The sequence below is a fragment of the Microtus pennsylvanicus genome, chromosome X, assembly GCF_037038515.1.
Source record: "Microtus pennsylvanicus isolate mMicPen1 chromosome X, mMicPen1.hap1, whole genome shotgun sequence".
Lineage (NCBI taxonomy): Eukaryota > Metazoa > Chordata > Mammalia > Rodentia > Cricetidae > Microtus > Microtus pennsylvanicus.
This window is the reverse complement of record NC_134601.1, coordinates 80,884,888-80,911,910: the sequence shown is the minus strand read 5'-3', so window position 1 is coordinate 80,911,910 and position 27,023 is coordinate 80,884,888. Positions and strand designations below refer to the sequence as shown.

General features: G+C 38.7%; 1 protein-coding gene across 1 annotated transcript in view; it reads right to left on the bottom strand.

Moving 5' to 3' along the window:
* Positions 1-25,301, bottom strand: part of LOC142840376 (fibronectin type III domain containing protein 3C1-like) — a 37,238-nt gene extending 11,937 nt beyond the window's left edge. The window contains exons 1-13 of the mRNA XM_075956928.1: positions 25,230-25,301; positions 19,433-19,541; positions 17,870-17,946; positions 16,036-16,192; positions 15,814-15,918; positions 12,598-13,320; positions 11,160-11,215; positions 10,698-10,840; positions 3,268-3,327; positions 2,698-2,836; positions 2,128-2,181; positions 1,281-1,402; positions 1,020-1,194 (exon numbers count right to left, since the gene is read on the bottom strand). Of these exons, the coding sequence (XP_075813043.1) occupies positions 1,020-1,194; positions 1,281-1,402; positions 2,128-2,181; positions 2,698-2,836; positions 3,268-3,327; positions 10,698-10,840; positions 11,160-11,215; positions 12,598-13,320; positions 15,814-15,918; positions 16,036-16,192; positions 17,870-17,946; positions 19,433-19,541; positions 25,230-25,301 (1,992 nt within the window). The remainder of the gene's footprint in view (positions 1-1,019; positions 1,195-1,280; positions 1,403-2,127; positions 2,182-2,697; positions 2,837-3,267; positions 3,328-10,697; positions 10,841-11,159; positions 11,216-12,597; positions 13,321-15,813; positions 15,919-16,035; positions 16,193-17,869; positions 17,947-19,432; positions 19,542-25,229) is intronic.
* Positions 25,302-27,023: the final 1,722 nt, after the last annotated feature.

The window sequence follows — 27,023 nt, the reverse complement described above, 5'->3', positions numbered from 1 at the left end:
TAGGTTCAAGCTCTAGCGTCAACTTACTATCTACCTTAATGGTCTTGAGAAAGTACCTTAGACTTTCTGAACCCCAAAGGGTCTGCACCAGTTCCTCTGCATATATGTTACAGCTGTTAGCTTGATGCTTTCTTGGGATCCCTAATAGTGGGAGTGGGTGCATCTCTGACTCTTTTGCCTGTGTTTGGAAGTTTCCCCCTCCTATTGGGTTGCCTTGTCCAGCTCTGATATGAGGGCTTTTGCCTTGTCATATTATATCTTGTTTGACTGTGTTTGCTTGTTGTCTCTTGGAGTCCTGCTCATTTTTGAAGAGAAAAGAAGGAGTAGCAGATCTGGGAGGTGTGTGTGTGTGTGTGTGTGTGTGTGTGTGTGTGTGTGTGTGTGTGTTGGGGGTGAATCTAGTAGGAGTGGTGTTGTAAAGGGATGTATTGTGTGAGAGAAGTTAGTTTTAATAGACAATGGAGATAAATTTTAGTTTTAAATGTTCCATTTATCACAACATAGTGACATAGCACATGTAAGAACAAGTTGCCTATTAGTTACGACCCAGAACACGTCTCATTGTTATCTCCTCCTTTTAACATTTTGTGGCTTGTACATAGTAATTTGTGGCTGCTGTTTAAATTGACCGGCTCTTTGACACAGATTTGAAAGCTCCAAATGGAATGAAATAGTTGCCCACCCACACAAGAAAACTGAGATGAAGGTGGACAGCTTGGCAGAATTGTGTAAAGGTGCTGAAAGATATCTGTGACCACAGAGAGTCAGCCAGAACAGGGCTGGAGCTGAAAATGCTAAGAGATGTCTTTGAATAGAACGAGCAGAGTGCAGAGATGCTGCTGTTGCCTTGAGCTAGTTGAGGTTGAGCAACCTATGCAGACTTGCCCAACAGTTGCTCTGCACTGAGCCCATTCAGAACACAGGGACTCAAGGTTGTTCCCCCCTCCAAGTGAGAAGTGAGTATAAAAAGGTATTGAGAGATGACGCTAAAGATCATAGCCCCCAAACAGGACACTTACAGATCTTGGTTCCTCCATCTCGAGGACATAAGTAAGAGTGTCATTTGGGTTTGGGTTTGTCGGGGCACACCATTCCAGTGACAAATGATAGACTCCTGCTTCTTTCAACTTAGGAGGCAGCGGTGCCGGAGGTGTGTTTCCTGATGTGTAGAAGACGGCTATTTCACTGTAATTACTAAAAGGATATGTTAAAGTGGAAACACCAGTTTCAGGATCTCATGGCACTGTAGACTTTTCAATAGTGAAAATAATTCAGTGTACCTGGAGCCGAAGTGATTTTTGGCAGCTAATCTGAATGCATACTTCGTAGAAGCAGTCAGTTTAAATATCTTGTGCTGTTTCATGGGACCACTGTAGCAAATTTTGAACTCTTCACCTTTACCCTTGACAATGCACACAAAATATTAGAATATTTTAAAAATAGTGCGCTTAATAGCACATACTCGTCATAACCTTAATCATTCACAATCAGGTGAATGATTTTCCATGATATCTGTGCATGAGGTTTAAGCCCGATGGGGTCCCTGCACTTAGAGGGGAAAATGGACACAAGCTCTCATCCTTTATCTGGAAGTTATCTCCAGTTGAAAAGCGCTTGCAAAGGAAAAATTCATTTTCTCCCATGGAGTCTCACTGGGTATCCAAACCACACTTAAGGGCAGGATCCATTCTTAACAGTAGTTGATCAATGCAAAATGAACTCAAACAGTATTTTTTTAAGATTTTTTAGTGACTCATAATGCTTTGTCTGGGCATTTAAAAATATCCATGTCTTTTCCTTAGATATTATGGTATTTGATTCTTATGAGATTTCTTGGTGTGCGAACATGGGTCTCTATGTCTATATGTGTTTATCTGCTTTTTCTCTGGCTCTTTTTTCTGTTCATGTTTCTTTTGTCCTATTCAGGTTTCCTTGTTTTTATATAGCTTATTATTATTTTCTTCTTTCTTGTTTTAGATGCCTATTTTCTAAGGAGAATGACAAAGTCTGTGGATTTGAATGGGAGATGCACAGGGGGCCTGGAGTTGAGGGAGGGGAAATAGTAATTTGCGTATATTATATGAAAATTTATTTTAATAAAAATAAAATCAAAATAAATGTGCATACCTCATCCCATTCCAAAAGGAAGCTGCTTATTTTGGATCCATTGTCTTTGGAATCCTGCATAGATCAGAATAGTAAAATTATGATAAGTTATTTTTATATAATACAGATGTATATGTGTTGTGTATTATATACATATGTGTATACATTTAATGTGGTATAAATTACTGCAATTTTCTGGATACTTGCTTTTATGACAATTCAGATTTTAGGTTAGAACACATGTTTTACAGTCTACAACACACACACTGATTCTATAATTTTTGTTTTCACACTGAATTAAAGGAAAGAAATTAAAACTGACACTTAAGAAAATGAAGAGATATATTTATTGATAACTGTGATGACTACCACCAAAATTTCTGGCAGGAAAGGGCAGTTCAATTTTATATTAATTATCTAAATTCTATTGACATTTTTCAATTTGCTTGGCAGGACCTCTCAGAGTGAAGAGAAAAAGCATTGCGAAGAGAAGTAAGTTAGATGAAGCATGCATAAACCATCTTTAAAATTCAAGATATCAAAGAGTGTTTTAAAGTCACACTGAGATACTTTTGTCAGTAAAATCCTTACTTTCCACTGCAGGTCCAGGCTGTTCTTGGTTCTACTAATTAGTTTGGGTGCAAGTGGAGGGTCCGGTTCACAGCCACGTGTTGTGAAACTAACCACTTCAGACACATTTCTGTGCTGTGCATCTCTTATGGTTGTAACTCTGAAAGGGTAACAACAATTGTCATAAGCTTTCAAGTACTGAGTCGCAAGATTGTGTTTCTAGACACAGGTTTTATTGTTCTGTTGTTAGCATATATTCTTTATACATAGTAACGGCTCACATTTTCTCAATTTCATAGAAGATCATACCCCCTCTTTTCCCATTATTCTCTTTTGCTCCCTTCTAACTCCCAATAGTCCCCTACTTTCTATCTTCATGGCCTTTCTTTTCAGGGTAACCTAATGAATTAAACTAGGGTTTCTTACATGAGTTTGGAGGTGGGGTTGTTTGAACCTAAAAGGAAAGGGCATTTTGCTGGTAAAAAAAAAAACAGGCTGACATCAGGAATTTTAAGTACTAAACTCTCAAAAGTTAAGGAGTCTTGGTTGGCTTACAGGCTGGTTGCAGGTTGTATAAGACAGACTTCTTACCTTAAAAAGTAGACTGTGCAGGGCTGGAGATCATGTAGATCCACTGTAACTTCATTATCACTGTGAAGATAATCTTTGTTTACATGGGATCTCACCTATATTTAATAGCTAATAAGCAGTCCTAGTCTCATAATACCTGAATAACTGATAAAGAACCACAGTTTTCCTTGAAGTTTGGATAATTTTGAACCACATTATATGTGTACAAAATAACGTCACTGGTAGGCTCCTTTTGTTTTCTTATTGCTCTAGGTAGAACCTCAAGTACTATATTGAATAGATATGGAGACAGTGGACAACCTTGTCTTATTCCTGTTTTCAGTGGTATCGCTTTGACTTTCTGTCTGTTTAGTGATGTGGGATTCCCCTCTGTATGCTGTGAATCTGTTTTATTACTATTGGTTACTAAAGAATCTGCTTTGGGCCTATTGCAGTGCTGAATAGAACAAGGTGGGAATTCCTAGCAGAGATAGAGGAGAGAAGAATGTGTAGTCAGAGAGAAGCTATTTAGCTGCTGAAGGAGACTAAATCCCTGGAACCTTATCAGTAAACCACAAGCCTCATGTTAAAATATAAAATAACAGAAATGGTTTAATTTAAGATATAAGAGCTAGCTAGCAATATACCTAAGTGAATGGCCAAGCAGTGTTATAATTTATAATATACTTTCTGTGTTATTATTTCACATCTGAGTGTCTGGGAACAAATGAGCATTCTCCACCTACAAAATGGTGCCCAACATGTGGTACAAATCCACAGCAAGAAAGCATCCAAATTAACAGAAATAATAAATGAAAATGGGACACAACAACAAATACCGAGGAAATTCAGAAAATCATTAGGTCATACTATAAAAGCATATACTCCACAAAATTGGAAAATTAAAAAGAAATGGACAATTTTCTGGATAAGTACCACATACCAAAATTAAATGAAGGCCAGGTAGACAATTTAAATATACTTATTACCTACAAGAAAATAGAAGCTGTCATCAAAAGCCTGCCAATGAAAAAAAGCCTAGGGCTAGACAGTTTCAGTGCAGAATTCTTCCAGAAGTACAAAGAAGAGCTAACACCTATACTTCTTAAAGTGTTCCACATAATAGAAACAGAAGGAACATTGCCAAACTCTTTTTATGAGGCTACAGTTACCCTGATACCAATACTGCACAAAGACTCAACCAAGAAAGAAAATATCAGATCAATCTCACTCATGAACATTGATGCAAAAATACTCAATAAAATACTGGTCAGGGGCTTAAGAGCATTGGCTGTTCTTCCAGAGGTCCTGAGTTCAATTCCCAGCAACCACTTGGTGGTTCACAGGCATCTGTAATGGGATCTGTGCCTTCTTCTGGCCTTCAGTTGTACATGCAGATAGAGCACCATATAAATAAATTTAATAAATACTTAATAAAATACTGAAAAAGCATATGCAAGAACACATCAAAAAATCATCCACCATGATCAAATTGGCTTTATCCCAGAGTAGCAGGGATGGTTCAACATATGAAAATCTGTCAGTGTAATCGTTCATATAAATAAACTGAAAGAAAAAATCCATATGATCATCTCATTAGATGCTGAAAAAGCATTTGACAAAATCCACCACCCCTTTATGATAAAGGTCTTGGAGAGATCACGGATATAAGGAACATATCTAAGCATAATGAAAGCAATATACAGCAAGCCGACAGCCAATATCAAATTAAATGGCGAGAAAGTCAAATTTATTCCACTAAAATCAGGAACAAGACAAGGCTACCACTGTCTCCATATCTATTCAACATAGTTCTTGAAGTTCAGGCTAGAACAATAATACAACAAAAGGAGATCAAGGGGCTACCGATTGGAATGGAAGAAGTCAAACTTTCATTATTTGCAGATGATATGATAGTATACATACGTGACCCCAAAAATTCTACTAGGGAACTTCTACAGCTGATAAATCTCTTCAGTAATGTTATAGAATACAAGATCAACTAAAAAATATCAGTAGCCATGCCATATGCAAATGATAAAGAAGTTGTGAAAGAAACTAGAGAATCATCACCTTTTACAAAAGCCACAAATAACATAAAATATCTTTGGGGTAACCCTAACCAAAGAAGGGAAAGTCATGTTTGAGAAAAACTTTAAGTCTTTGGAGAAAGAAATTAAAGAAGATACCAGAAAATGGAAAGGTCACCCATGCTCTTGGGAAGACAGGATCAACATAATAAAAACGGCAATCCTACCAATAGCAATCTACATATTCAATGCAATCCCCATCAAAATCCCAACACAATTCTTCATAGACCTTGAAAGAACAATACTTAAGTTCATATGAAAAACCAAAAAAACCCCAGGATAGTCAAAACAATCCTTTACAATAAAGGAATTTCTGGAGGTATCACCATCCCTGACATGAAACTCTATTATAGAGTGACAGTAATGAAAACAGCTTGGTATTGGCATAAAAAGCAGAGAGGCTGATCAATGGAATTGAATCGAAGATGCAGATATTAATCCACTCATATATGTACTCCTGATTTTTGACAAAGAAGCTAAAAATATACAATGGAAGAAAGAAAGTATCTTCAAAAAATGGTGCTGGCATAACTGGATGTCAGTCAGTATGTAGAAGAATGCAAATAGATCCATATCTATTCCCATGCACAAAACTCAAGTCCAAATGGATTAAATACTTCCATATAAATCCAACCACACTGAACCTAATAGAGGAGAAAGTGGGAAGTAGCCTTCAATGCATGGACACAGGAGTCCGCTTCCTAAATATAACCTCAGTAACCCAGACACTTAGAGCAACAGTACATAAATGGAATATCGTAAAACTGAAAACCTTTTGTTAAGCAAAGAAAACAGTCAATAAGACAAAAAGGCAGCCTACTGAATGGGAAACCCACATCAGACAGAGGACTGACATCCAAAATATATAAAGAACTCAAGAAATTAGATAACAAAATTCTGAATAATGCAATTAAAAATGGGGTACAAAACTAAACAGAGAATTCTCAACAGAAGAATCTCAAATTGCCAAAAGACACTTAAGGAAAGGTCAGCATCCTTAGCCATCAGGGACATTCAAATCAAAACAACTCTGAGATACCATCTTATACCATTCAGAATGGCTAAGATCAAAAACACCAATGATAGCTTACACTGGAGAGGATGTGGAGTAAGGGGAACACTCCTCCATTGGTGGTGGGAATGCAAACTTGCACAACCACTTTGGAAATCAGTATAGCGGTTTCTCAGAAAATTTGGAATCAGCCTACCTCAAGACCCAGCAAAATCACTCCTGGGCTAAAAGATGCTCAATCATAGTACAAGTACTTATTCAACTATTTTCATAACAGAATTATTTATAATAGCCAGAACCTGGCAACAACCTCAACCGAAGAATGGATAAAAAAATGTGGCACATTTACACATTAGAGCACTATTCAGTGGTAAAAAAAAAATGGCATCTTGAATTTTGAATACAAATGGATGGAACTAAAAAACATTATACTGAATGAGGTGACCCAGACTCAAAATATGAATATGTATGTACTCAATCATAAGTGGATACTAGCTGTAAAGCAAAGGATATTGATTTTATAGTTCATGATCCTAGAGCAGCTAAGTAACAAGGTGAACCCTAAGAAAAACATACATAGATTCACCTGAAAAGGGGAAGCAGACAAGATCGCCTGAGAAAATTGGGAGTGTGGTGGTGGGGGGAGTAGGGTGGATGGAAGGGGAAGACTAGTGGAGAAGGGGAGGGAGAGGAGAACTTGAGGAAAGGCGATAGTTGAGATGGACGAAGGACAGAGATGAGAGCAAGGAAAAAGTTATTTTGATTGAGGGAGCCATTATGGGGTTAGCAAGAAACCTGATACTAGAGAAATTCCCAGGAATTCACAAGGATGACACCAGTTAAGACCCTAAGCAATAGAAGAGAGGATGCTTGAGCTGGCCTTTCCCTGTAGTCAGACTGATGAATATCTTAAATATCACCATAGACCTTCATCCAGAAACTAATGTAAACAGAGGTGGAGACCTGCATCTGAGCACTGGACTGAGCTCCCAAATTCCAGTTGAAGAGTGGGAGGAGCAAAAATATGAGCAAATAAGTCAAGACTATGATGGATATACCTACTGAAATAGTTTACCTGAGGTAATGGGAGCTCACCAACTCCAGCCAGACAGGGAAAGAAACAGCTTAGGTCCAAAATAGTTACTCTGAATGTGGGTGACAGTTGTATGGGTGGGGCTGACTGCAGGGCCACTAGAAGTGGCACCAGGATTTATCCTTACTGCTTGTACTGGCTTTTTGAGATCACATTCTCTTTAGATGGATACCTTGTTCAGTCTAGATATAGGAAGGAAGGCCTTGGATTTTACTTAAAGCAATGTGCCTTAACCTCTGTGAGGAGTGGATGGTGGGTGGCGTAGGTTTTAGGTGCATGTAAGGGGAGGAATCCAGGGAGTGGAAACTGTGATTGGTATGTAAAAATATTGCTGGTTTTCTTTTTAAAATTAATTAATTAACTAATTACAAAAGTGTACATAGGCTTGGGAAAGAGAGAACAAAGAGTATAGACAGTTATAAAAAGAATTAATATAAAAGAGTTCAGACAGATATAGATTAAAGGAGTAAAGAGAGTAAATATTTAAAAGCAATAGACTAAAAAAGGTCACATAAAGATGGAAAATACACAAAAAGTCTGGATTATGTATGCTATTGTGTTTTCTTTGAGTTTTTTGACTGTGAATGAGCTAAGCACAGAAAGACATTTCATTGTTCGGGCCACTAAGCTAAAGCAAAATATATATTTAATAGATATCTTGACTCTAAATTTGGGTTGAAGAATAAGTTCCTTTGGAAAATAGGTTCTGCTTTTCTTTCCACAGAGGTTAATTGAGAACCTGTATATTCCTTCCAGACTAATGTGGATTGACGGAATAGGTATCAATGAACCCCCCCCAAATACTTTGCTCAGCAAAAAGCAGGAAGCAGTTTGGTGAGAACTATGCTTAAATTCTGAACTATTGTTTATAAACTTTTGTTTTCATTTAAAGGGGGATATAACATAGAGATTAATACTTTACATTGATATGGACTCTGGATTATTGATACAAATTTAAGGTCAATTTGGTTATGTGAATATTTCTGCTCTTGTTTAAGGTATTGTGTTTGTGCAACTATTTTAAAATGAAACATATTGTTAAGAAATACAGATTAAGAGATAGTCATTTATAATAAACAAACTTTTAGTCATGTTAGTTAGGTTTTCTAGATGTACAGAGATATATTTCAGATAGATAGGTAAATCTTTCAAAGAATTACAGAATATGGTATTGAAAATGTTTTAAGACCTGAGACTCTTCTCTACAGTGAGACATGTCTGCTTCTGGAAGCACCAATTCTACATAGAGGTTGATGGGCATTGAAGAAACTCATTATGGAAATTGCTTTAATGTGACAAGGCTAACCATTTCGACAAGAAACTGCTCTTGCCTGCTTGATGGTTTTCTATAAAAACTGGACATGCAGGACCTGCTGAAAAATGATTGCTGAAGTTGACTAAAGAAGGTGAGACAGTCCTACAGCGTTCCTGCTTCATGAAAGAGTCTGCCAGATATTCTATAGGATACAGAAGAAAGTAACTGACAAACTGCCAATAGAGGCAGATCTGTCTGTGAAATTTCCTGCTTCGTAGAAAAGTCAGTCAGATCTGTAGGCTGAAGATGATGTCCCAATTTTACAATGAACTTTGGGTGGCTTTCGGGGCAGCGAGATGTCTCTGTCAATTCTACAGATTTGTAAATTGCTTACAATGCACTTCCTGTTAATTTAGGTAACATTATATCCTTCTGTAGTCTTTGATGGAGTTGAAGAATAAATAAAATTATAATTTTCCTTACTTATGATAAAAGATAAAGTATATATAAATATTGTAACTGTAATTCTTACTTGATAGTTGTTTTGTTGTATGTAATTTTACTATGTTAAAGTTAAAACATTCCTTTTAATTTAGATAGAAAAGGGGAGGTGATGTGGGATTCCCCTCTGTATGCTGTGAATATGTTTTGTTATCATTGGCTAATAAAGAATCTAATTTGTGGCTTTTGCAGTGCAGAATAGAGTAATGTGGGAATTCTAAGTCGAGCTAGAGGAGAAAAGAATGTGGAGTCAGAGAGATGCCATGGAGGTGCCGAAGGAGACAGAGGCCCCAGAACCTTACTGATAAACCATGAGCCTTGAGGTAAAGTATAAAAAATGGAAAATTTGGGTTAATTTAACATATAAGAGTTAGCTAGCAATATGCCTAAGTTACTGGCCAAAACATGTTGTAATTAATATAGTTTCTGTGTTATTATTTTGGGTTTGGGCATCCAGGAACAAACAAGCAACCTCCACATATATTTGGTGTTAGCTGTTGGCTTGCAGTATATTGCGTTTATTATGTTTAGGTATGTTCCTTGTGTCCCTGCTCTCTTCAAGACCTTTATCATGAAGGAATGTTGTACTGAACTAGTGGTGTGTATAAAGTGCATGACATGCCAGAAATAGATTTCCATGCAAGTTAATTTTGCATTTCCCTGTCTCTTACCCAGTATAGAGGATTGTGGGTTGTGATTCTTAAATCTCACAATTTTACATGATAATTATCAAATTAATGGAACTTTACAGAAATTCCCTTTTTTGCTTTGAGTATCTGGCCAAAAAGAGTTTTAGAAAATCAAATTGTCTAATATGATTTTCAAAGTATTGTACACCATGTCTTGCTTTCTTACTGCCTAGGCTGAAAAATGGATATAAGAATGTCCCTTTCTCTCTATCTGAATGTCTTTCCTTCCTTGTTTCTGTCTGTTGCATCCTCATTCAGGCTGACTGCTGTTTAGAACATCTGGTTGTGCACATGTTATCTTCTAATGTAGTCTCTATAGTCCTAAATCAATCTTCTGAGCCACACCCCTCAATTTATCTTGCTATTTTAACAGACTCCTTTTTATAACCAGCTCCCAGAACTTAATTAAGAATCCAGGGCTTGAATTTTCACTGCCATGTAAACTATCTCACTTGTTTACCCAATGACAGCATCATGTGGAGCTCTTTCTTTCTAAATTGTAGCAATTGAAAAATGAGGAGGAATTGGAGGTTCACTTTTTTATCCTCCTAAAGTTCAAATTTGTCTACCAGGAAGCTTGTAGATGAAAATGGATGATCTGATATTTAAATAAGATCTTCAATCTAATGAGCTTTTTTGATTTTTTGAAAACCAACTACTAGAAAAAACTAAACTAAAAACTAGCCCTGTCTAATGGAAGAATCTAGGGAAAAAATGAAGAATTTAGCCTAGATATAAGTTGGGGCACAATGATTATATGCTTATACAATATACTTGAAGTGAATAACACAAAGTAATTAAAAAGACTTACTTATACATGCTTTTGTAGATTTCATTTTTACCATCGCTAGATAGTGCCAGTTCAAATGTCACAGGAGAATTAATATGATCACATTTTTCAGTACTGTTCAGATTCCATGAAACAGTAGCAGATCTTGTTTGGATATTAGAAATCTAAAATGATAGAAATGCAAGGAATATACTTAAAAAATCATAATGTGTAATTTTGAATACAGTCTTTTCTTCAGTCTTAATTGATATTAGGTGTATCACTCATAGTAGGTGCTGAAATACTGTGATGAAATATCTAGCTATTAATTTTATGTTTAATGGTGCTGCATTGGTTATTATTGCATTGCTGAAGGAGATTATGAAAATTTAACACAGTAAATACTTAAAATGAATCTTCTATTAAAGAAAACATCACAGTGAATGTGCAGGGTCAAGAGAGAAAAGGTAAAAAGAACACAAAATCTTCAGTTTAGTTACTTACCACAGGCTTTTCAAGGTTGGAGCAGCAGGGCTGTGCTCTGTATTCTGTATTATTTTCTAAAATTAAGAAAAATCCCAACTCAAACAATAATAATAATACTTTTGCAAAAACAGGATAAAAAAGTTAGGTCTATTATCACCTTTCAAATACATTAGCACAATGAAAATTACAAAGACCTAATGACAACTTACACTAAACACTAAAACAAGAATCTGATCAAAATATGTGTTATACTCAGCAGGATATTACAACATACCTCAATTTAAGTAAAATCAGACAGACCAAGTAGGATTGAAATTTGCAATGTTTCATTAGAAGACAACCAGAAAAGCATTCAAGGATATCCAAATTTTGCAATAAGATGCCTTTTAAACTATGTGTATTTGTGTGTGTATATGTATGTTGATGGGAATGTAACCCAGGCCCTTTTGCATATTATACAATCACTGCACCTAGACGCTTTCTCACATTTTTTATGACTTTAAGAAGCAGCCTAATTATGATTTTGCATACACTAATTGGTTTTCAAAAGAAGAATGAGAATTCTGTTATTTGCTACAACATATACAAACCCAAAAGTCATTATACTAAAAGTCAAGTCCAAAATATAAATACAGCCTGATCTCACTTATATGGAGAATTTTGTAGAGTGAAGGAAACATTAGCAGGAGTGGGGTGGAAGTTAGAGAACGGGTAGATGCTGAACAAAGGGAAGAAACTTTCATATGAGAGAAATAGATTTCTGAGAGCTATTACATGGCAGGATGATCCTAGTTAATATAAGGTATATTGCAATATAAAACAAATGCATTTCAAATGTTGTAACATAAAATTTCTGATTGGGGTTAGTTAGCTTTACTTACTAGTTCTACTTTATATTTATAGATTACATGTTTGTGCATCACACTGTACTTTATAAATGTGTGGTTATTATTTGTCAGCTAATAATAAATTAAAAATAAATTATAAAACCATGGAGGTACACGTATCATCAGGTTCAGGGGAAGCAGAAGCAGACAATAGAATGTTAATATTTAAAATGGGCTGGCAAGGTGACATTAGAGAATAATGGTGCTTTCCACCAAGCTTTATGACCTGGATTTGGTCCAGGGACCTGCATAGTTGAAAGAAGAAAATAACTCCTATGAGTTACCTCTGATATCTCTCATTCACATACATACACGAGCTAAATAAATAATGATGTCTAATAGAAATTTATTTAAAAATGCATTGAGAGTCCAACATATTTGACTTGAGTATTCACTGCTCATTGACAACAAAACTTCATTCCTGGGTCCTCTAATCCTCCCTTGTTCACATACATACACAGACTAAATAAATAAGTATCTATGGTAGAAATGTATTTAAAAATGCAGTGAGAGCCCAAAATAGTTGACTTGAATACTCAATGACAACAGTAGTAGATTCCTGGGTTTACCTTGTAGTACGGCATTTGTCGACTGATTCTTCCTTTGTTTTTCATCTGATATCTGCTTATTGTCTTCACCTTCCACATTATTCTCTCTCTTTCCATGATCATCTTCAGTATAAGCCCTGGTATTATTGGAAATGCTGGCAGCACCAGAAGGTCTGAACACATTATTAATTGAAGAGGGGAGCTGAGTGTTTTCAGAGATGAAAGTGTTGTGATCACTCTCAGAAATATAGCTTGAAGTACTCTCAGTATTTGATGACTTTTGAGTTCCATCAGAGGTGACTGGATCCTGAGCAATTCTGGAAGGACCTGGAGCACTATTAATGATGTCAGAGCAAAGAGTAGCGTTTGAGGTAGAAGTGCTAGGGGTATGTTCAGAGGAACTAGTGATTGTGTCAGTAGTGTTAATGTCTGGAAGAGTGTCGGCAATGTAGGTTTTTGGAGTATTGTCAATGGTGCAAGTGCTTAAGACAGTATTCAGAGAGCAAGTGCTTGAAGTATTGTTATCAGTGCTAATGCCTGGAGGAGTATCCACCACAGTGTAAGGACAAAGAAGACTGGAAGTACCAGACATGTCATTAGTTTTGTTTAGAGGCAAAGGAGTGTTATTAAACATGGAGCTAGTCTTCTGTTCACCAAATCGGCGATCTCTCATTTTCTTCTTTGACATTTTAACATTTCTTTTATGAAATTTGTCGTGATGTGCTCTTCCATGACGATAGGGTTCTGAAAAGATGTGATAATGTTCAGTAATCATAATAACCATATTCTTTCAAGTTCTTTCTTCCACTTAAACATCAAAAGAACACTGATAAATCATGCTTTACTTATTTTTTTTACTTTGCTTCAATCCAAATATTCAGTTTTTATGTATATGTTTTATGTATATGTTTTTATGATAAACTGATAGGCATGGAAAAATATGAGCAAATACGGTATTTTTGTAGATAATAACTTCACTTTCAAATCTTCAGATCTTATGATTGTGGTGACAATTCTCCAGGTCCTTTTGTATTCCCAATAGATAGCATTAATAGTCAAGGATTTTTAATAATTTTTCAATCTGAATTTATAGAAAAATATGTACCACAAATCCATGCTATATAGAAGCAAAACAAATGTTAATAAAAATAAAGATTCATGAGTATATTACCTAAGACCATAAACTTTAGGCATTATAAACATTTGGTCTATGGATTATCATTAGCCCTAAGATATATGCATGATATATAATCATTGAAGGAAATGCTATTATTTTCTACTATTTTCAACTTTAATAACTGTCCAAATCTGTTTGCTTTTAAGAAACTGAAAATCCTTCATATTTTTCCACTTTTATAAAATTTTCTGTTCCAAATGACACCTATTCATTATAGTGTACTATGGATTCCATGAAAACATTTTAATACAACTATATGATGTACTTTTCCCATATTTACCTCCTTACCTTCCTATTTCTTTCCTCTCTCATGCTCTTCTCTATTATTGAGATACTCCTTCTTTTTTCCTTCCTCCTCCTTACCTACCTCTGCCTCCTCATGTTTTTGAGACAAAAATCACACTTCCTAGGCAAGCCTCAAACTCCAGTATAGACGACCTTTAACTTCTAATCCTCCTGCTTCTACCTTCAGGATGCTGACCTTGTATACAAACACCACCATGTCTAGTTTCTTGTGGTACTGCTGCTTGGGAAATCAGTATGGCAGTTTCTAGAAAATTGGGAATCAACCTACCTTAGGACCCAGCAATATCACTGTTAGTCATATGCCCAAAGGATGCTCAATCATACTACATGGACATTTGCTCAACAGTGTTAATAACAACATTATTTGTAATAGCCAGAACCTGAAAAAAACCTAGATGCCCCTCAACCGAAACATGGATAAAGAAAATGTGATATATTTACACAATGGAGTACTACTCAGTGTTTAAAAAAATGCCACCTTGGAATTTTCATGCAAAAGGATGGAACTAGAAAGACCATCCTGAGTGAGTTAACCCAGACCCAGAGAGATGAGCAAGGTATGTACTCACTCATAAGTGGATTCTTGCTGTAAAGCAAATGATATCAAACTTATAGTCCATGACCCCAGAAAAACTAAATAACAAGGAGAACCTATGTGAAACATATAAATCACCCTGGTAAGGGGAAATAGACAAAGTATCCTGGAAAAATTGAGAGCCTGGAGGTGGGGTAGAAGGGAGGGAAGAAGGGAAGGAGGAGGATAGAATGCAAGGAGAACTTGAGGGAACGGGGCAGTCAAGATGGGAGGACAGAGATGGAGAGCAAGGAAAGAGATATCTTGATTGAGGGAGCCATTATGGGGTTAGCAAGAAATCTGGACCTAGAGAAATTCCCAAGAATCCACAAGTATGACCCCAGATAAGACCCTAAGCAATAATGGAGAGGGTTCCTAAACTGGCCTTATCCTGTAGTCAGACTGATACTATCTTAAATGTCACCATAGAGCCTTCATCCAGCAAATGATGGAAGCAGAGGCTGAGAGACATAGTGGAGCAGTGGGCTGAGCTCCCCAAGTCCAGTTGAAGAGTGGGAGGAGTGAGACTATGAGCAAAGAGGTCAAGACCATGATTTAGTTGACCTGAACTAATGGGAGCTCACCAACTTTGACCAGAGATGAAGTAACCAGCATAGGATGAAAGTAGGTCCTCTGAATGTGGGTGACCGTTTTATGGCTAGAGCAGGCTTTGGGGCCACTGGTAGCGGGGCCAGGATTTGTTCCTACTGCTTGTACTGACTTTTTGGAACTCATTCTTTTTGGAGAGCTTCCTTGCTCAGGCTAGATATAGTAGGGAGGGCCTCGGACCTTCCTCAAAGCAATGTGCCTTACCCTCTCTGAGGAGTGGATGAAGGGTGGGGTGGGGGTAGGAGGAAGGAATGGGAGGAGGGGAGGGAGTGAGAAGTAGGATTGGTATGTATAATGGAAAACAGTTATTTAAAATAAAATTAAAAACGAAAGAGAAGAGTGCATACTGGGGTGGAGAGATGGCACAAAGGTTAAGAACACTGATGATCTGGGTTCAGTTCCCAGCCCCCATACAGTAGCTAGCAACTGCCTGTTAATGCCAGTCCCAGGACTTATGATGCCCTCTACTGGGTTTGGCAGGCACTATACACACACAGTGCACAGGCTTCAGGTAGACCCTTTGTACACCTAAAAAGAATCAAAATCTCAGAAGAAAGAAAGCACATATTACCATGATGCTCCTGGTATATAAATGTTGCTGGTGGTGGTCGCAGCGGTGGTGGTGGTAGTGCTGGAGGTGGTGGCATCTGCTGCGGAGCAGCTTCTTGGAAGTAAGGTATTGGGAATTCCCCATGAACTTGGGGATACATAAGCTGAGAGGCTTCTTGGAAGTAAGGTATTGGAAATTCCCCGTGAACTGGGGGATACATAAGCTGAGAGGCTTCTTGGGAGTAAGGTATTGGGAATTCCCCATGAACTGGGGGATACATAAGCTGAGAGGCCTGAGGGAATGTCATCGGTGGCGGTGCTATGAAGGGTGAGAGCTGCTGAGCAGGAGCAGTCAGGGGCATGTGGTAGTCAAGTGTTTGAGGCACAATTTCTTCCTCCACCTAAAACACAAGACAGAATCATATTAAAATCCACAGAAATCATTACGTTTATGATTTATACCATCTTGTTAATTATATCTTGTTAATTTGGCAAGCTATAACATCAAGGATCAATAATTTAGAAGGCAAGATCATTCTTTTTTCCCACATGTATCTTGCTTTCTTTTGAGGCAGGAGCTCATTATGAAGTTTCTGGAACTCACTGCATAGACCAGGCTGACTTTAAACTCACAGAGATCCACCTGCCTCTGCCTCCTGAGTGCTGAGATTAAAGATGTGTGCCACCATTCTTGGCTGCAGGTAACTTTCTGTTTAAAGGAAGTATTTTCTGGCACACTTCAAAACCTGAAAGTGTACCATATAATTTAAAAGTACCATTCCTAATCCTCACTTTCTCAGTGCTTTACAACTGGAAACTATTGTGAATTTATTAAGAATACTTCTAAAATTTGCTTTTCTTCCTTCTTATTATATCACAGTAGTATTATTCCTATTCTGTTCTTTCCTTTTTTATTTAACAATATACCTTTGAAGACTTTTCTGTATTTGTTTATAATTATCCTCTCCTTCCCTTTTGAGACAGTCTCTCATTATGTAGCTCTGGTTGTCCTGGACCTCTCTATGTAGACTAGCCTGGTTTTGAACTCACAGAGATCTGCCTGCCTCTGCCTCCCAAGTGCTGTGATCAAAGGTCTACACACCAGAACCGTTTCTATTTTCCCATTTTTTGCTTATTGTTAAAGTGCTTCATTATCCTCATAGGTTGTAGTCACTCATTTATAAGCATGTGTTCATTTTCAAACCTCTTTGTGAGTAGAAACAACACTATAAGAAATATTATATATATGATTAATATATCATTCCAAAGTTGTAAAAATAAATCTGCCTGATAAATTAAAGAATTTACTTATTGAAGTATTCGAAGTAAAATGCTGAATGCAAGCACAGGTGCTCTCATATTTCGATTAGGCAATGTATTATTATTATTACAAATTTTCACCTCCTCCCCTCTGATTAGACAATTTCTTACAAGTAATTTTGTTTCGAATTAAAATACACTATATTGACTCCTTTGGCATGTTTTGCATCTACACCACCATGCAATATACACAAATAAATAAGCCATGAAGCAAAGGCTTTGAGGAAGGATAACAAGACATCTTCTCAAGTGTATATTTTCAAGACCATTGGATATTTTCTTATTCTCAGTAGGAGTGTTATCCTTCTTTTTGTTTTAGGTGCACAAATAATTGTGTGAGGAATTTTTTAAAAGTTTTTCTTAGGCCTTTAAGAATGAAATACTACTGAGTTGAAAATACCATGTCACTTTAAGGACCAAAGATTGTACGTTTTCAGAAGCCATTACTGTGAGAATTATAATGGTACTTAAGGTCAATTAAACTCTACAAAGCAAGGGAAGATTATTTGATATGCCTTGATATAAATTCAGTAAACAATGAGGTATCGCTTATGAGGCAATCTAAGGGAGGCTTGGTTAAAGCCAATCACTTGAAATAATTACAGTTAAAGATTTATTTAAAAGCAAAATTGAAAGAAATGACAACAGTAAAGTAAATAAATAAATATTTCTGAAAACCTTTTATCACACACTGGCATAGCAAAAATATTAGATGATAATATAGTGCTAGACACCAAATAAAAATCGCATTAGCATACCTGAGATGTGTAACCAGGAGGAAGGTATATTGGTTGCAAATTAATGTTTGGAGCTATCATGGGTATGTGTTCTGGTCCTAGAAAATTATAAATGAAGTTTAAACAAAGTCCATTACAGAATCCAGCTATGTTTGCATAGTGAAAATCAGCACTGAGCTTCAACAATAGCTACTTTGAAAGGATATTGTCGCATATTCACAAAACCCATTGCCAAAGTATTGAAGAATCACTAGAAATTCATTTCAACCAATGGAACATCATTAAACAACATCATGAGGACTTGTAAATTATGTCTTCTAAAAATGTTGACAAGCTCACTATGAATGAAAATGAGCTATCAGCTTTCTGCTAGTGTTCTCTCACTTAGCATGGTTATATTGCCTAAAGTTTTTCTCTGCATCATAAAACAATTTCTTGCAGTGATATTGCCTAATAAAATGAAAGGAATTTTTATTTTAGGGCTTCCTTCCAATAATATTAAAGTGAATATACAGACATATATGTGTGTAACAAGTGTCAATGAGAAAGCGGCCTGTAAGAAAGCTAGGAGGGTATATAGGTAGTTTGGAGGGAGGGAAGGATGGGGGGAATGATGTAGTTATAGTATGATCTCGAAAGAAAGGAAATAATTACAAAAGTGAACTAGGGGCCTGGGAGGATGGCTCAGTGGGTAAGAACACTCACTGATTTTCCAGAGGATCTAGGTTTCATTCCCAGCTCCCTCGTGATGACTCACAGCCTTTGGTTAACTCCAGTTCCAGAGCATCTGATGCTCACTACTGATGTCCACGAGCACTGCACACACATGGTGCACAGACATCCATGCAGGTAAAACACTCATACACATAACATAAAAATAAAGAAATCTCAAAAACTAAAAAAGGGAACAGGTTTTAGGAAATGACCTAGTATAAAGAAGAGCTCAGAACCTATACATGTGATGTTGCACTTTTATACCACAAATTTTAATATCTCAACCACACATTTGCATAGCAGCTGAACATTATATTACAGATACTTATGTGTCTTCTTTCTTTGGGTTATCTGTGTTTTCTTCATTGTTTGAGACAAGGTTTCTCTGTGTCACAGCCCTTGCTGTCCTGGAATTCTCTTTGTAGACTAGGCAGGCCTGCAACTCAGAGATATCTGCCTGTTTCTGCTTCCCAAGTGCTGGGATTAAAGGCATGCACCACCACCTGGCTATTTGCAATTTTTACCATTAGTATTTAGTTGTAAGAATACATGTGGTTTTAAGACCCTTGAATGGTAATTTGTGTGGGTTCATGATGAAGTTTACATACCAACCATTTAAAATCTTTTCTCAGATGATATTTTCAGAAACTCTGGAGACACGGGTGCAGAGACAAAAAGCCCGACAAGATAAAAACAGAAATTCCCCCACTTTCAAAAACAGACTGACCAATCAGAATGTCACATCAGTGACTTGAGCTGTCTTAGATAAACATTTAGTCTCTAACTTCTTTTAAACATGATTTAGTTTTATTTTGTGTAAATGGGTGTTTAACTTCATGTATGTAGGCGGTTCATGTGTTGGCTTGGTACCTGAGCAGAACAGATCTACTGGATCCATGGGATATCTGGATCCACTGGAATCTGAGTTACAATGGTTGTGGGCCGCTTTGTGGGCCACTGGGAAATAAACCTGGGTCCTCTGCAAGAGCGAACAGACCTCTTTGAGTATAACTTCCGAGGAACCTCAGCTCAAATGTCAGTCTCATGAATGAAAGTTGGTGCTACAATGTTTATTACTTAACAAAATAGATGCTTACTTGTCTATTCAGAAATGAACCCACACAAATTACATGAAATAAGAATAAATAACTTTCCTTTTAAAAAACTATTATTCTCTTTCAAGTGGTGATTCTTTCAGAATTTTCTTGCTGCATTTCTATTTTTTGCAGCATATTTTCTTTGATCATATATATGTATACACACACACTATATATATATCCCAAACTCCTTCTCTCCAGCTCTCCTCACCCTTCCAAAATATCTCCCGTTTCCTTTTCTATCTGCCCACACAGCTGTGAATTTACCTTTTCAGAGTGAGGATCTTTTTGTATCCCAGGAAGCAGCTCACAGTGGTATCTGTTCCTGGTCTCGATCTTGGAGAGTGTTTGTTTTTTTTCCCCCATGCTACTTCCCTCCTTTCTTTCAACTTTGGCCTCAGATTGAAAAGATGGTTGCCAACTTTGTAGGTTATTGGGTCCTGGTCAGGGGGTTACTCCCTGCTGGATACTCCAAACCCTCTGCAGTCTTTAGCCCCTCGCCGACCCTCTCTGGCCTCTGGGTAGTATAGCTTTTGCTTCCTCTCCTCTCCTCTCCTCTCCTCTCCTCTCCTCTCCTCTCCTCTCCTCTCCTCTCCTCTCCTCTTCTCTCCTCTCCTCTCCTCTCCTCTCCTCTCCTCTCTTTTTCTCCCACCCTCTCTCTTTCATCCTCTCCCTTCTCTCCATCACTTCCTTTTATATTCTCGTCTTTAGCGTCTTTAGCATCTCTGGCACTGTGGAGCCATCTTGCTCTCTACTTGTATTGTTCAGTGACCCTTTCTGTCTGATTCTCTCTCAAGCTGACTAGGAGAAGAACTGGGGTACTGCCCAGATTGAGAGGTCAAGGAATTGTTACTGGGATGCCTGTCATTTATTTTTATGACCTCTCCAGACAATGTCCTATAGGTAATAGGCACACAATGGTCCAATGTCTTCAGAACATCCTGGGCTCTCCTCACCACCACAGGTTTCCAAATTTTCTCCAAATACCTTCAACATCCCCTTTAAGGTATTGTTTGTCTAACCTCTCTTAATTGGGACATTAAGAGTGAAATAAAACCCAGGAAATGGCCTGGCACCAATGTAAATTGAACAACATCTTCCCGTGGTGAATGGCCACCTGACTTGATAAATTCTCAGGGACCTTGATCATTTTAGGACGAGAACCAGAAAGAGGCAGGAAGCTCTCAATGTACAATCTTTCTGCCTCCTCAATGGCTTTCCTGTGTCAGTCCTTTTCCCCTACCTAATTTCTCTTGAAAGAGTCTACCCCCTTCATTCTCCCTTGGAGATTCCACCTTTAGAGCTTCTGCTGATTCTTCCTCCCAAACCATCTCCCATTCGGTAGCTCTACCAGTTGCTCTTGAGCCCAGTGCCTTGCTCTCTGAGGGTTGGCACAAGGTAATAAAGTGGAGAATGCTTCTGTTGTCTAACTCCTCTACACTGCCCTCCTAGCCACAAGAGCATACTTTCTGTCACCAGCATGAAAGCCCAAGCCGAGATTCCACATTTCATACCCCTATTCATTTTTTCCTTCTATAACGTAAGTCCTATGAACTCATTTCTCATCTTACCCCACTGTCAATTTCCTCTATTAGGAGGGGGATTGCTTCATAAACTTGCATCGGTACTATGTATTTCTTGACTATCAAATTATCTTCAATTTATCCTTCTTTGTTAGACGGCACCTGAGGGTGACTCCCTCACATCCCTCAATCCTGTTTTTGTTTCTAAAATCAGCCCTATTATATAGGACACAGGCCACCTGACATTTGCCCAATACCATTACCTGGAGCTCATTTCTCTCAGACTTCCTTCTTGATTTATCTCAGTTCTGAAGCATCCATTTTCCTCTGCCAGGCACCAGGGACTTAAACCCATCACTTCTTACCTCTTTGTGAATATCCTCATGCCCACAAATTCCCAAACAACAGCATGCCTGTTCCTGCTGTTTGAAAGCCCAATGTCCCTATCACCTTGTCCAAGACCTTTAGACAGTTCTTAATATACTCACGTATACCCAACCTTCTACTATTTATTTTTTATTTTATTCTTTTTTATTTTTTTTTTGTGTGTTTTTGAGACAGGGTTTCTCTGTGAAACAGTCCTGCCTGTCCTGGAACTTGCCCTGTAGACCAGGCTGGCCTCAAACTCATAGAGATCCAGCTGTCTCTGCCTCCTGAGTGCTGTAATGAAAGGCATTGGACTCCACTGTCTGGCCCTTTTACTATTTTCTAACAGATCCCCCAGGCATCAATTCTGTTTTTATTCTTGGACTCAAAATTGCCTTCTTCACCATTATCCTCTAGCAAATCTTGGAACTTTCTCCGTTCACATGGATCATCCCCGAGTCTAACTTCGCTCAGAGACTTACCTGGATTGTTCTCCACAGAGATTTGGGGATGGCTCCTACCACTTGGGAAAAGTTCTTCAACGGCACTCTGTTCCTGTTCTGTCTTCTCTCCTCTCTCTTGCTCCCACTCTCCCTCTTTCTCCTCCCAAGTATTCTCGTCTTCCGACAACATTCTACTATATGACATAGTAGAACTGTTGTGTACTCGATACCGGTTCCTAAGACCGAGAGAGCCCTCTTGCAGTCTGAAGTCTCAGAGACTACTTCCTGCTACAGGTCTCCAGCGTTGTGCGCCTCTCCCAACCTTTTTATGCTGCATTCAAAGATGATCTCATGGTCACCTGGTTTCCACTCCAGATACACTCAGAGGTCTTATCATCCTGAAACAGGCCCTCAGGAACTTCTGCCTTTGGGCTCCCCACCCCTCCTGACCTTTCTTTACCTTTACCTCTGTAGTGATCTTAACCAGGTCTTAGTTCTTCAAGCCCAACCAGTATTTCTTTAAACAAATTGAAGTATATATCAACGTGGCCCCTTATGCCACAATGTTCTAGAAACTGCCATCCTGCTCATCCCTAGACTTTTCAAAGTTACTTTTCCCTCAACATCTTTTTTTCTCCTCTCTCCCATGTACAACATGAGTAGCCATCTTTCACTCTCCTGCACTTCCTCCTTTTGCTCCCAGTCTTGTTACTCCATGCTTTTCTAACCTGTAGTTTCTCTCCAGCCCTGCCCTCCACTCAACCCTAGCTACTCTGCTCTCAAATACAGCTAACTTCTTTCCTGTAGCCCAATACTTCACAATTACTCTAGGACAATGGAGGGCTCATTAAGGTTTTTTACCACCTCCCATTCTTAGTCCTTTGGATTGGTACATTGAGGGTAGTTTTCTCAGGGAAGGCCCTTATTATGCTAGCTATGATAACAATTTGAGATTGTTATTTTAACTGGTACCATGGGGTACCATGATGATCTTGACTGCTTCCCCCAGCTGGTGGCAGAGGCAGGCCCTCTCCTTTATCAGACTAATTTTCAGTAGGCTGAGTTCTTTGCACTCATTACGGTTCCAAACCTGGCTAGATATAGCACAGTTAGCATCTATACTCACTCTAAATATACTTATGACATCATTCATTCAAGCGCTCCAACTTGGAGAGTGTAGTGTTTCCTTACTTCAAAGGACACCTTGTTATTACCAGGAAATGTGTCCTGTGTCCTTGAAGCAGCCCCATTGCTAAATGTTCCACTTTGGGGCAAAGACTGCCTAATCCTGGGCCTGCTGGCTGGCCAAGGTCTAGGATGTGCCCTACTGTCTTTCCCCTTTGACTCCTCTTCTCTCCTTTTCAAACTTTTCATAACATTGAAACAGCTCAGATCCACTAAAGCCAACCTTTGAGAAGCGTACTAGTATCTTAACAACCTAGTACCTCCTCCTCAACTGAAAAACCTTTTCTTTGCCCTAAAAAGAGGCCACTTTCCCTTCTGAAATGTCCTTTAGTAAATGTGTTCATTTCACCCTCATATGAAAGAATACTTATAGGATCTCTGTAAACAGTAACATCTGTCATAAAGTTTCTTCATGAGCTACTATTGGGACCCCCACATTTTCAAACACATCTATGTAAGGTTAAGTTCATACACCAAAAAGCCATATCAATTACTTCCTGGTAGTAGTTGGAGTTGACACTTTCAAATGTTGGGTAGAGGCTTTCCCTACTACTAACAAATTTACTTCCAGTGTGGCCTCTTGGCTACTAAGCAAAATTCTGTCTCACTTAGGGGTACAGGCCTTCCATTTAATTTGAAAATGGCTCTGAATTAGTTTTTCAAATAACTCAATGGATCAGCTGTGCCATAAACATTTCTATAGTCCTTATATTCCCTTATTTTCCTTTGGGAAAGGAGTGAGTGTGCCTGTGTGCGAGCGCGTGTGAGAGAGAAAATGGCATCTTCAAAACAATCTAGCCTGCTCCTCGAATTACATAAAGACTGGATTTTTTCCTGCTCTCAGCATTAATCATATTTTCTGAGGTTATCTATAACCCCCTCATTCCCAGTCCTTCTGAGTTTAATGCATAGGCACTCCCTTTTGCCCACACCTCCTTCTAATTTGAACCCATCAAAAGATCCTCCTTCTTCACATCACTATTTTACTTTCTTAAAACCCTCCTGTAGTCCTTTATTAATTCTCACACCCCCAATCCAATCCCTAACCCACTAGACTTCTCCTTGCTTCTTGTTTTTTTGTCTTTTTCTCCATGATCCTTTTTTTAATTTTTAATTTATTTATTTATTAAGGATTTCTGCCTCCTCCCCGCAACTGCTTCCCATTTCCCTCCCCCTCCCCCGATCAAGTCCCCCTCCCTCATCTGCTCGAAAAGCAATCAGGGTTCCCTGACCTGTGGGAAGCCCAAGGACTGCCCACCTCTATCCAGCCAGCTGGGAAAAAGCATGGGATAAACCCGGACTAGCTGAACATAGCGGACAATGAGGAATACTGAGATCTCAAGAACAATCGCAGTGGGTTTTTTGATCCTACTGCACGTACTGGCTTTGTGGGAGCCTAGGCAGTTTGGATGCTCTCCTTGCTTCTTGTATCTTGTGATGTTGTTTTCATTTTGGTTTTGGTGAGCCCTCTAAAGCCCATATTTGAGAGTCCACATTGGCTCCTTCTAACCACCCCTATCTCATCCAAATGTTAAGATTGCTCCCATTGGTACCAGTTGTCCTCCATAAAAAAAGTCCCCTCTGCCCCTGGGAATCTGAATACAGTTACTAAATAATCTTCCACCTGCACAGGACCTACCCTGATCTGCCTCATCTGCATCCTAGAGGACTCCCTAACCCTGTCGCTGACCTTTGTCATGTCCCTTCCTCTCAGACAGGATTCTGGGTTCTGACCTAAACCTGACTGTTTCACTGCAGATTTCCTGAAAACCTTTAATGATGCCATCCACTCATCTCATTGGTTCTGACATCACTTGCCTCCAGTAACCAAGGCTTTCCTGAGACCTATCACTGCCTAGCTCTCTTCAGAATTGCGATTCCACCATGCCCGACAGGAAGCTGATGAATCTGAGTAGACGCATGAGGATGGCTGGAATGGAGATAAAGATTTCTGCAAATAGACCACCAAAATTAGTTTCCAGAGATTTGCCTCTCCATAGCTTCCTCAGTGTCTCTTTATTGGCAGCAATAAAAAGGCCTTTGCCTGACCTACCAAGGCTGCCGATGCAACTCCTGACCAATCTCGCCCATTTCCTTGGATTTCGGCAACTTTGAGTCTGATCATTGCGACCTTACACTTACCACTCTTGCTCCAACTCACTGCATTAACATACCTTTTCTTGTTTGATCTGAAGAACTTAGAACAACTGAACATCCAACCACAATCCAGATCAGTTGACTGCCAAGGAAGAGATTTGCTTTCTGACGTCTTCCTCTGTCTTACTTTCCCCAGCCTCTATTCATCTTCTGTCCCTTTCTTCCCTAAAATCTTCTGCTCTTGTTATTAAATTTATACACATAATGGCTCTTAAATTCTTTCCCTAAGATATTTTTAACTTATCCTTGGATTTGTCCCCTCCGTACTGTCCTGCCACCCATATGCTGTCTCTCACAGCCCTAGCCTTTGGACCTTCCACTCCCCTCTGCACACTCACTGTTAACACCAAATATGGGCACTCAGGGAAGCTCTTTCATATATACTGCTATGCATTTTCCACTGCCTGGCATACACCACTGGAATCTTTAGGATTTGCAGCTCCCAAGGACACATGTGTCTTTCTGTTACCTGTGCAGGGGTCTGTACTCTTAACTTCCTTGTGTTCCCAATCTCAACCTTCCCTCCTGACACACAAACCTCAATCCATGTCTTGACATCTGTTAATACATACTGGACTGTGAAGGTGATCATCATCCTAGCAATCTTGGGGGTTCTGATGAAAGTTGGTATGGGGAACTCCAACCTGCGAGTAACCCTTCACCTGTTAACACCTCTTTTCAAACAAGTATTAGGGTCTCAAAGATGTTACATATCAGCTCCTGCCATTTCAAGACCATATCTGTTCCCTAGCTGCTGCTCCTGTGCAGGGTATCAGTATTCTGGAGTACACCCATAGGTCTCTCTGTGCACTTCTGAAAGAACAGTTCTACTTCTTTATCAGGAAGTCAGCTCTGGTAGAGATGGACCATAAAGGATAAGGAATAGAGCCACTGCCTTTCTGCAGGTCCCCACTCAGGGTTAGCATCTTCATTGTCCCAGATGTTTTCCTTTCTGTCTCTTTCATCCTCATCATCCTGTGTTCCTCTGTCTTTCCTGCTTATGAACCTCTTCCATAAGTTTTGGTTTAAAGAACCACTTTAGTTCTTTCCAGGGCAGTGAACTCTCAAGAACACCCAAAACTGTGCTTTTCTTTGAGACCCCTCTTTCGAGGACTAATGGCCCTTGCCTAGCAGGAGGTACCATGAGAGACTTGGTTTCTCTGTCTTCCCACTGAGACTGAATTGAGTTTCAAGTCTCATGATCAAGTTGTCTTGAAACCAGTCCCATTTTTTTCTGTTTTGAGGCTGTCAAATGATGAATGAAGGTACCCAGAATGCTTTGCCCCCACAACATCTGAGTCCACAGAACACGGGGTAATTTTGATGATATGTGTCAAAACCATGTTTTTTTTTTATTGGATTCAGTTGAAATTGATTAATCCTGTTGTAATTCACTATTAGGGAAGAACTACAGGAGTTTCCTTCCTTTTGAAGTCAATAAAGGACAATGTGAAATTCCCCCAATCACACCCTTATTTACCGTTTTCTTCCAGGACCTTATCCATATAGTCTCATTTCTTGTCTTACCGTGCTCTCCCTTTTGCTTACCAGGGAGGGCATTACACTATAGACTTGGGGCATTTCAAATTGTCCTCTCATGCTACGCTGTAATGATGGAGACCCTCATTTATTCCTTGATCTTAACTGAGGCTCCTAGCATGACCACCCTTGTATGAGACATAAATATGTA